This window comes from Mytilus edulis, chromosome 7 (genome assembly GCF_963676685.1).
Source record: "Mytilus edulis chromosome 7, xbMytEdul2.2, whole genome shotgun sequence".
Taxonomy (NCBI): Eukaryota; Metazoa; Mollusca; class Bivalvia; order Mytilida; family Mytilidae; genus Mytilus; species Mytilus edulis.
Window position 1 is genome coordinate 34120715 of NC_092350.1, and position 12332 is coordinate 34133046.

The 12332-nt window shown below is 33.2% G+C and overlaps 1 protein-coding gene across 1 annotated transcript in view; it reads right to left on the reverse strand.

The window, feature by feature from the left end:
* The window catches only part of LOC139481315 (leucine-rich repeat-containing protein 15-like), a 70390-nt gene that overhangs the window by 16867 nt on the left and 41191 nt on the right, over positions 1 to 12332 (reverse strand). Inside the window, exon 6 of the mRNA XM_071264552.1 lies at positions 5779 to 5850. Coding sequence (XP_071120653.1) covers positions 5779 to 5850 — 72 coding nt within the window. The remainder of the gene's footprint in view (positions 1 to 5778; positions 5851 to 12332) is intronic.

Sequence of the window (12332 nt, forward strand, 5' to 3'; positions counted from 1 at the left end):
TGCATTGTTTCCATGGTAACAAGACCTATTTTGGAAATTCCAACTCCAATGTTGCTCATCATTACTGTGAAGTTTCATGAAGTTTTGAGCATTTTGAGAATTTTGAAAATTTTGGTGTAGTTTCCATGGCAACATAGTAGTTCCAATGATCGCCAAAATCATCCAACACCTGTATATAGTGGGCATCTACATTGTTTTAAAATATGATGATTCTGAGTTGAAGCATATCCAAACAGTTCACCAAAAACCAAAAGCTCATTTTTTTCACAATTGTGCCGTTTCCATGGTAACGGTAGCCATATTAAACTATTCCATGCCATAATTAAAAAGGGGGAAGGATATTAAAAATCAAATAAGTAACGAATAGGTAACGAATAGGGAATAGGGAATAGGTAACGAATAGGTAACGAATAGGGAATAGGGAATAGGTAACGAATAGGCAACGAATAGGGAATAGGGAATAGGTAACGAATAGGTAACGAATAGGGAATAGGGAATAGGTAACGAATAGGTAACGAATAGGGAATAGGGAATAGGTAACGAATAGGCAACGAATAGGGAATAGGGAATAGGTAACGAATAGGGAATAGGGAATAGGTAACCAACTTGACGCCCAAAAATAAAACTCACTAAATAATTTAGATATAAACCTTTTAAAAATTATTATCCATACACAATAAAAATATTACTGTAACTGCATGAAGTAAGACACAAATGTATTGTTACCATCCGATAACGGTGTATGACAAATACAACACACATTGTAAGTAATTTATTGTACCACATAGCTTATGGAAAAGGGGGAGGGGTATGTTTTTTTTTCCTATTTGTTATGTTATTTCTATCGCGGAAAAGGGGTTATTTTTTTTTAACAATTTTATTTGAATCGAATGAAAAATTCAGAAAGATTGTCTTTTGAATAGCAATACATTTTATTAAAAGATAATCTGGAAATAATTATATACCCTCCGCACCTGACCCTTTCGTGAGTTACGTTAATGTTATTCAATAGAATATAAGATTATCTTATTAGTTGATCATTTGATAGAGTAAAAGGTAGACGTAAATTTTAAAAAGTTAAGAACTGACACGAAGACGAATATAAATACATGTAGGTCACAGTATGATTTCCTTTTCAGTGTGTATCGTTCTGAACATGCATGAAATATTTGCCACTGGACGTTAAGCAAGCAACCAAAAATCAATCAACCTTTTCAGTTTGACTCAATAAGATTTTCAAAATCTTACACACGAATATGTTAAATCTGGATTTATTTTATGAAAGTCTACATTAAAATTCATCTGACATATATGATAATGTTTCTTTATTGTAGCGATAAATTAACAAAACTTCACGTTATTTGTTTCTAAAATTAACATACGGGACTACAATGACGGTTTCTTTTACACCTTTCATCGATGGAACTTTAAAAAATAAATTTCCAAATCGGCAACAAAAAACTATTAGACGAATAAAGTTTTGAAGTAAATCATAGATTGCATGTTTATCAAGGAAAATAATGACCTCACACAGGTCATTATTTTATGCCTTGGAGCATATATCATTGAAACATGGTATCGTCCGGGTTGATTCTGAAAAAAAATGACCTGTCGTTCTGAAAGAAAATAACTCCATATAGGTATATAATGCTTGTTCTTCACACAATAAACCAGAATTTTCTAAATATGTATGAAGTCTATTATTCATAATGCAAGTAAATAATTTACCATAACAACTTAAAATAGTAATACCACGATAATTATCCACATCATTTGGATTACCTTTATTCTTAAATATTGGACATATATATCCTTCTGACCAACTATCAGGTATAATACCACTATGAAATACAATATTAAATATTCTTACAAAAACAGGCATTAACTTTATATATACAGAATCCTTCAGAAAATGCACTTTTTTAGAGTTACCTCCCCTTAAAATGCCAATTTAAAAAAAATAATAAAAACAACCAAAAATAATTAACATTTGCAAAAATATCAATATTTAGAAGTTATATTCTTATAAATTGGTACTTTTAAATGAAAATGTACATTAAACATCTGCATTCCTGCATCAAATTTTGCTAACTTGATGGAAAATCTGGACCTTTGATTCTCTGTTTTTTACAATCCAAGATGGAGGAAGACACCCATACCACCTTAAGCTTGAATCGGAGCGTTTTTAATGACTAACTCAGTTAAAATCTTTTACATAAACTAATTGCATCAATTGAAATAGACCAATCAGTGTTTAAAAAGTGTCCAAAATCTTTCGTTAGATGAACATAAAATTTGAGGCCAAATCGGCCCTTACCAGACCTACTCCTTTATTTTCAGTTCACTTTCTCTGTAAAGATGGATGGATTTTAATTTATTACAGTCTTTTGATTTTATTAATTTTTAATATTCTGTAAACATATATATTCTTGATGCGTTTTGTTTTAATCTGTGTTATACCTAGGTCACACATTCACGGATTTGACGCCAGATTAGCACCGGATACGATTCGGCATCATTCGTGGCAATCTGCATTACTCCGCAGCTATCCTTATTGAAGCCGTAGGCAAACTTTGTAGTACTTGTATATCTTTGACAATCGATATATTTTTTAACATGCGCAAATTTTGACCACGGATCAAACTACCGTAGTAACTTCTGATTAAACCGTATAAGACCGCACTAATTCGTTTTAGTCCCTACTAAAATCGTATTTATCCGTACTAATTCGTAGGCCAGAATGATTTCAAGACTAGTTTCGCAGAACTACGTACTAGTACGGTTACACCACGTATTGGTAAGGATACAATACGATTTGTTACGAATGTGTCACGGAACAGCACAATTGCATTACGTTGCAATACAGAAAGCTAGGTATCAACTAGGGTTCTGAAGGTCTATAACGGTTTACTACGTTATAACACGACACAATACGGAATACTAGTATTACGACTGTAACAACGACAAACTGACGTAAGGCTAGCTTCTGTATAACTGTTCCATGCCTATAGGGCCCTACTTATTCTGTGTCTTGACGTTGAAGTATACACATTAGGTTATCTAACATGAATAATCAACAACTGCTGCTTGTAATTAATGGGCTGAAATTGAATATTGATATAGCACAAAATGACAGGGAAGGGACGAGATACTTGATGACAGACGTAGAGGTGACAGGAGGCAGTGCATATGGCAGATTAGGGACTGACTTCCCTATCCATGGCCAGTCTCAGCCCCTCATGACTCAATTATGTGAGGAAAATTCAGCTACATTTAAAAACTTTGAAAGAATATTCCTAAATATGTTTCAAGATCAGCTACATGTCGTTGGTCAGAGGATTACGAATAACATCACATAGCACAAACAGACAGATAAATAATTTATTTAAATACAACGAAAAATAATCTACGATTAACTGCCATATAGAAATGATGAATAACAATTTAAATGTGACAGTTCGTACTATTCCGTTTCAAACCGTTGTTTATCCGTGGAACATACGTCACGACAAAGCAACAGGTACTGTGTAGCGGGTTATTTTCGTAGGTGTTAAATTTCGCGATTTTCATTGAATAAGGTATACGAAAAAAAATCGCGTTTTTTTTGTTTGGCGGATTCAAAACTTTTATCTATACCTTTGCATGTGCCCTTTTAAATTGGGGGAATTTATTTTGGCGATTTTGTTCTATCCGCGCCACGCGTAAATAACCCGCTATACGGTATTTGCACATAACGTTAGAGGTGTTTGCACATAAAAAATGTCATAGCTATTTGCACATAACGTAATAGCTGTTTGCACATGATGTAATAGTCATGTTCACAGAACGTAAAATGTGTGTACACATAATGTAGTAAGTGTTTGCACAAAACATACCAGTAGATTCGATTAACATCCTGAATTTAAACAAAGAGTATCAATTGTTGAGCAAAACGCATGTAAGCTATAACATGATATATTATCATTTTCTCAGAAGATACATATGCATTAGCACAACATAAATCCAAAAGAATATAATAGCATGGCGTTTTCATAAACAAAGATATATCAAAACAAAACGTTTGGAACAATCACCATAACAATCCCATTCGAGCAACTTACACATAATATAAAGGAGAAATAATAGGACGTAAAGACAGAGCGACAAAACACAATAAATATTTTCACTATAAGACAGTTCTGGCGTTCCATAAATACATAGGACTCTTTAGGTGTATTACCACCAAATCATGGTACGTCACATCCGGTTGTATACGAAAATAGGTCGAAAAAAATATTCCCTTGAATTGGACAGTTGTAGGTAATTAATCCTACATTTTATTGCAGTAAAACATTTCTGTTTCATAAACATATGTTTTGAGTATTTTAAATCACTATTATTTTTTTAGGGTTTCTATAGAATATTTGTAAACTTGAGGTTACATGGTCCCTTAACCTCCTTGTACACAGGTTAGATAAGGGGAGACATTTGATTGGTTAACTTCCAGTGATGGTTATTTTCTTGTATGCAATGAAATGTTATGTGAAATTTTTTCTATAGTACTGGACAGGATAAAACGTTACTCATGCCAAGTATTTTTTTTATTTGAAACAAAGATAACGTATGCAAATTTTTCTGAAAAGTGCAGATTTAACAAAGACTAATAGGGGAAAATAAGTGGTGGTATTACATCTTTATAAGATAATGTAAACATTTGGTTCGGGTTTCCAACTGTTTTAATTTGAGCACCACTGGTTTGTCTAATGAAGACGAAACGCATGTCTTGTATTCTTTTTTTGCGCCTGTCCCAAGTCAGGAGCCTCTGGCCTTTGTTAGTCTTGTATTATTTTAATTAGAGTTTCTTGTGTACAATTTGGAAATTAGTATGGCGTTCATTATCACTGGACTAGTATATATTTGTTTAGGGGCCAGCTGAAGGACGCCTCCGGGTGCGGGAATTTCTCGCTATATTGAAGACCTGTTGGTGACCCTCTGCTGTTGTTTTTTATTTGGTCGGGTTGTTGTCTCTTTGACACATTCCCCATTTCCATTCTCAATTTTATTAATTAAAAATAAAGGTAACAGTAGTATACCTCTGTTTTAAGTTAATAATCGATTGAGAGAAAGCAAATCTTGGTTACAAACTTAAACAGAGGGAAACACATAAACTATAAAAGGAACAACAAGAAAACTGAAGTGCAACAAAAACAAAACCAACATACATAGAAACGAACTATTTGATAACAACTACCATATTCCTGACTTGGTACAGGATGTTTTAAGAAAAATGGTGGGTTGAACCTGGTTTTTATTTTGGCTAGCCAAACCTCCCGCTTATATGGCAATGTTAAAAAATAATCTCTAATATGACAACACTACGTGACAGAATACAGCAAAAACAAACAGTATAATAGTCAACACAACATACAAACCATAGAAATACAACGAACATCTTCCGTCAACTACAGACAACACATAACATCACAAACAGTGATCTTGAACTTCATACAATTATTTTCAAAATAACAGTCCAAACAATTGTCATGACAATGGCGGTATCTAAAGTTTTTTTTTAATAATTATTTATTTTACAAACGACGAGACATAACACATTATCCAACCGAAACCACAACAGAAATTTCAAAAATAAATACATGAATGTATAAGCCGGGTATCATTGGTGGGTTTTGATGCAATAGGGTTTTTGTTCATTCATGATAAAGCACACACTCTGACGCTGAGTGTCTCTAGTTGTTTTAATTGTTCTTGGAATTGAATATTGTTAAACTATATACATACACATGATTTAGCGCTGGTAGTTCTTTGAAAGATCCTTGTTGTATTGTAGTTATTTGATTGTCATCCATATATCTGAAACGAAAGAATGGTATTATATGTACTTTATAGAACTGATTGAAGTGTTCTTTACATTATAAAGTTTGTTGAAGATATATAAGTTTTTTTAATTTTGACCCAAGTTTGTTTTGTGCCTATTTCATTCAACACCATTGTCTTAGTATAGCTATGTATAACAAATTTCAAATAATTTTAACATGTAATTGTCCTGACGAAGGCTATTTGTTAAGCCGAGATATTTGTCAACACGATTTTATAACATCAACTTCGTATATTAACATCTTGTATTAGTACCGTTGAGCAAATATTTAGACTTATATATAAACAAGAATGTGTCCATAGTACACAGATGCCCCACTTGAACTATCATTTTCCATGTTCAGTGGACCGTGAAATTGTGGTCAAAACTTACATTTGGAATACAAATTAGAAAGATCATATCATAGGGAACATGTGTACTAAGTTTCAAGTTGATGTGACTTCAACTGCATCAAAAACTACCTTGACCAAAAATTTTAACATGATCTTCGCACTTTCATTTTCTATGTTCAGTTGATCGTGAAATTGGGTCAAACGTTTAATTTGGCATTAAAAGTAGAAAGATCATATCATAGGGAACATGTGTACTAAGTTTCAAGTTGATGTGACTTCAACTTCATCAAAAACTACCTTGACCAAAAATTTTAACCTGATCTTTGCACTTTCATTTTCTATGTTCAGTTGACCGTGAAATTGGGGTCAAATGTTTAATTTGGCATTAAAAGTAGAAATATCATATCATAGGGAACATGTGTACTAAGTTTCAAGTTGATGTGACCTCAACTTCATCAAAAACTACCTTGACCAAAAATTTTAACCTGATCTTTGCACTTTCATTTTCTATGTTCAGTTGACCGTGAAATTGGGGTCAAAAGTTTAATTTGGCATTAAAAGTAGAAAGAACATATCATGGGGAAAATGTGTACTAAGTTTCAAGTTGATTGACTTCAACTTCATCAAAAACTACCTTGACCAAAAACTTTAACATGAAGCGAGACAGACGGACGGACGGACGACCGAACAAACAGACAGACGCACAGACCAGAAAACATAATGGCCCTCTACTATCGTAGGTTGGGCATAAAAACAGCGATGGGGACGAAAACGGCAACGTTTAATGTCAATATTTGCATGTACAAATTAGAGAAACAAATCATCTCTGCCTGGTTCCGTTTCATCGATGATGTTGACATGAAATGGATTGAATCTAAACAGAAATTGGATACTTTTATCAGACATGCAAACAACGCCCACCAGTCAATTAAATCAATATATGAAATGTCCGACTCTAAAATATCTTTCTTAGACACAGCTACATCTATACAGGACGGTATCATATCAAGAGAACTCTTCTGTTAACCTACAGATAAATATCAGTCCCTTTTTCCACAAAGCTGTCACCCCACTGCTCAAAAAGTATCCCGTACAGTCAAGCTCTCAGAGTAAAGCGGATTTTCTCCTCTGAGGAGGCTGTCAATAAACAGTTACAGGAACTTCGCGGAATTTTTAACAAACGAGGTTATAAGAAATTGAACATAGATAAGGGGTTAGCGCGTGCTAACAATAACAGCCGCAATGACCTATTACAGTATAAACATCAGAGGAGGAGCAGAAGAGTTCCATGTCTTAGTTATTTGAAATTTGTTATATATAGCTATACTAAGACTAAGTTTTGGTGATGTTGTACCCTTTTAAGCTTGTTATATATTATATTGTGTACTGTACTGTATCATTATTATATGATCCATCGCTTCGTAAGATTTATCTTTGGCTATTATTTAGTCATTATATACATTATTTGTTAACATGAACTATTGGTATCGGTATCGGATTCGATCCGGAACTTGTTGATTATTGGTAATATCAATTATGTGGAACACAAAAGGGTCTGGAATGGTCAAAATTTTCTTTTGACACCATTATTTTATTTAAGTTAAATATAAATTTCTATTCTTTGATTTGTCGTTTTAAGTCATGCATGCTGACTTTGACCTCGTTACTTTAGTATGATATATTTGAACATTAGTGCATACACACAAAGAAGAAGGCAGATGACAAGATACAAGTAAATCGTCACTAAAAGCATCCTCCGTTATATCATCACTTTCAGTAATACCCGAAAAAAAACGGTGATATTTGTTCGAAAAAAATAGCAATCCTTTTTAAAAGCGGAGTCGAACATACCGAGATGAAAAAAACCTGACAGGGTAGATAATGAACTACTAACAGAACTCAATGAGAACAAAGACAGTTTTTGTTTGCATTTTAGACATGTAAGACGTTAAATGCTTGCATATTCTAAGAGTTAAATAAAGAAAGAGCTATCTTTTACCAAGTCGTTTTTGTTGAAAAAAACAATCATTGTTCATTTCTTTTTCTTTTCACGTGTACGCTAACATGTTCAACCCCGCCACATTCTGTATGTATGTGCCTGTCCCAATTCAGGAGCCTGTAATTCTGTGGTTGTCGTTTGTTTATGCGTTACATATTTGTTTTTCGTTCATTGTTTGTACATAACTTAGGCCGTTAGTTTTCTCGTTTGAATTGTTTTACATTGTCATTTCGGGGCCTTTTATAGCTGACTATGCGGTATGGGCTTTGCTCATTGTTGATGGTCATATTAAGATGACCTATAGTTGTTAATGTCTGTGATATTTTGGTCTCTTGTGGATAGGTGTCTCATTGGCAATCATACCACATCTTCCTTTTTATATGAACATACTTTTTAAGTATGATCCTATGTTATCATATTTATGTTACCCAAATATCAACAAATGTCAAAACGATAATAGAAGGCAATCCAACTATTAACGACAAACAATTTTCGCATGAAAGGACGTATCCATGTATAAATGTATATTTCTCTTTCACTAAAGGTGTCATTTAGTTGGAGTAAACAATGACATCAAAAGTAATTTTTATTGTCATAGATGGGCTACTATTACATATGTTCTAACGTGGATGAATTAGTGGTCTGACCATAAAGATATATTAATAGACTTTCGCAGAATTTTATTTTATTTTGATTTGGTTGATTTCTCCGAGCTCTTGAGCATTAATTCTTTTTATTATGCATCTGAATAAGAATAAAAGGTTTTAGTCTTATTTTAATAGCAATTTTTATACCAATAAATTCGGCAAAGTGATTGCAAATAGGTTCTAATACATGGGGATTTACGTTGGAGGTACATTGTAACATCCATTATTATGTGTATCTCTGCGTTTGCGCTAAATATAGATTTATCGAGAATTGTATCACAGTGTTGTTTACAAAGCGAAAGAAGCACGTCATTTTAGAATTGACTGTTATGTATGACTTTGATACAGATAAACTTTCAATATGATTTGTTTATTCTTGTCCTAATGCTTTGACGATTTTTGTCAATTAACTATCAGTTTAATGAAACATCAAAGATAGTGAAGTCCGTTGGTATGATATCTGACTTCGAACAGGCATTTCCTCATGTAGAAAATGGTGGATTAATAGACCATGCTTTAAAGCTAGCTAAATCTCTCGCGAGTATGAAAGAGGGACGAAAGATACCAAAGGGACAGTCAAACTCGTAAATCTAAAACAAACTGACAACGCCATGGATAAAAATGAAAAAAGACAAACAAACAACAGCACACATGACACAACATAGAAAACTAAAGAATACACAACACGAACCCCACCATTCGCATATAATTCTTTAGCATTGACGACAATGTGTGATCGATGTTGGACTCTTTTTAGCTTGCTGTTCGGTATGAGGGACGAAAGATACCAAAGGCACAGTCAAACTCATAAATCTAAAACAAACTGACAACGCCATGGCTAAAAATGAAAACGACAAACAGAAAAACAATAGTACACATGACACAACATAGAAAACTAAAGAATAAACAACACGAACCCCACCAAAAACTAGGGGTGATCGCAGGTGCTCCGGAAGGGTAAGCAGATCCTGCTCCACATGTGGCACCCGTCGTGTTGCTTATGTGATTACAAATCCGGTAAATAGTCTAATTCGGTAGGTCACATTCATGAAAGGGAAGGGGATTGTAGTTACGACGTAAGGAACATATCCGATATCCTGTGAGCCTAGGCTCCGTGTTGTTTTTGCGATTTTTTACTTTTTGTGTTTTGATGATTGGAGCTACATGATCTCAATTGCGTATTATTTCATCACAACATGTGGTGGTATTTTCAATAATTTGAATGCCCATAGTTGTAAAATTTTGGTAAGAAATCTCCAAAAAGAAAAAGAAAAAGGATTAGGGAAAATAAAGTACTAGCTTTTAATTTCCTACTGCAATTTTTCTGAAAAGAAAACTTATCAAACAAACTATCTGTGCGTTTAAAAAAATATCAACAAACACTATCAACTCCAAGGTAATATTAAATGTCATACATTAAACTGATAAAAAGAAATCTTCAGAACGAATTGGAAACAACTGCCATGATTCTGACGATAATGGTGGGTTGGACCTGATTTTATAGTTAGCTTTACCTCCCATTTGTACGACAGTTGTTTACAGTTCTGTTGTTTTGATAAAATTAAATGAGCAATCCAAAGATATATAATAAGTTTACTTTACAATAGTCTGGATCTAGCAGGCAAAACTGTGTTAACATCCCAGACATATACACGCAACTGACATACGAGCCTAAGCAACAAACAAACAATTTTGACAAAGACGACAACAACAATAAATGTAGTTAATATTTAAGGTAGATTCATGGTATACCGCCATCTTGGATTGAACAATCACAGTAAAAAACCGGTCTAGTTATTTGCCTAAATCTGCAAATTTGGAGACAGATTTGCAATTTGATGGTTAGACTGTTTAATAATATAAAGAAAACTTGGCAATTTATTGTATAATTCAAAATAATTAAACAAATATCATTTTATTTTGCTTTTTGAATCATTTTTTCAAATGAGCCATTTCAGGGAAGATAACTCTTTTAGTAAAAAATTTATACTGGACAGATAGGGAATTTTTTTCTTTTTACTTGTAGCAAGAAAACAAGTTCGGTGACACCATTTTTTCTTTTTATTTTCTTAAAACATATTACAAAACCTATCTTTTCACAATTTATTTCAAAATTCTATCTCATAGATTATTTTTTATGCACACAATTGTGTTTTTCTATTAACAATCTAACCAAATTTAGGCAATTTTCAACGACTCATAGCTTGAAAAATAGCACGGTGACCCCTACTTTTTATTATATTTTTGAAAAGAGCATATTAAAATCTTCATTCTGGCTAAGTATAAGAAAATTCTGTCTCAAAAAAGATTTACTTATGATCTACCTTAAACTATTGTAGTAAAATCACAATTTTATTTTCACTTTCACGATAAAGTACAAATTAAGTTAAACATAAATACAAGTGAATACAAAATGAAAATAACACAATAAAAGAGGGACGAAAGATACCAGAAGGACAGTCAAACTCATAAATCGAAAATAAACTGACAACGCCATTGCTAAAAATGAAAAAAAGACAAACAGACAAACAATAGTACACATGACAAAACATAGAAAACTAAAGAATAAGCAACACGAACCCCACAAAAAACCAGAATATGTTGTCAATAAAAACATCAAGCATCTTGATACTGTCAGTTTCAGAGAATTTTTTGTTTGAATCAGAGTGATCCTTTACAAAGTAGTATTTATACCTCCCTAAGACAAGATACATGTATCTACGTTGGCCATTCTTTTTTATGAAACAAAGCAATACCTACTCTTTCAATTTGTCTTTTAGTTTTGGAATGTGGAATACTTGTGTAAAGTGTAGAAAAGTTAAATACTATTACAAGATGAACGAGAGTTAGATTGTAGGTACTCTAAAAGATCTTTGGAAATTTTAAGTATCCGCATCTCATTCACGCCACCTCTAGAATAGGCAGTTTCACAATGACTTTGAAGCCCGTCTTTGATTGCTGATAAAATTGATGTTAGTAGTTTAGAAAGAAGTTTCGTGGAGCACTTTGAAACCCAGCAATATACAGTTGTTTGTAAGGACACTTATGTAGTTTAGGTATTCAATACAGTGATGGAAGATCCAGTTTTTCATCTTTGGTAAAAATTCCAGAGGAATACAGAACAGACCTATGATTATCCAAGATTTCCTCTTTGGTAAGTATCGTTAGGGTATATGTTGAGTTTCCAAGTGAATTGTCAATACCTAATTCGTTTATCAAGCAGTTAATATAATTTTTACAAGAGTTTTACAAACAAAAGCGATGTTACTTGGGACTTTATCTGCGGGGACAACAACATATTTGTCATGGAGGATAAATGTTTTGCAAAATAAGGGTCTTTAAAGATTGACGTAGCATGGGCATTGATAGACCCATTCAGTTTCTTATATCTGATTTGTATCAACGACCTTACTGCCTTAATCCATTCTGAAAGAGTGTGTACGTCTTCCTTCTCGCGATTAGCCCATTGCCTGGCATAA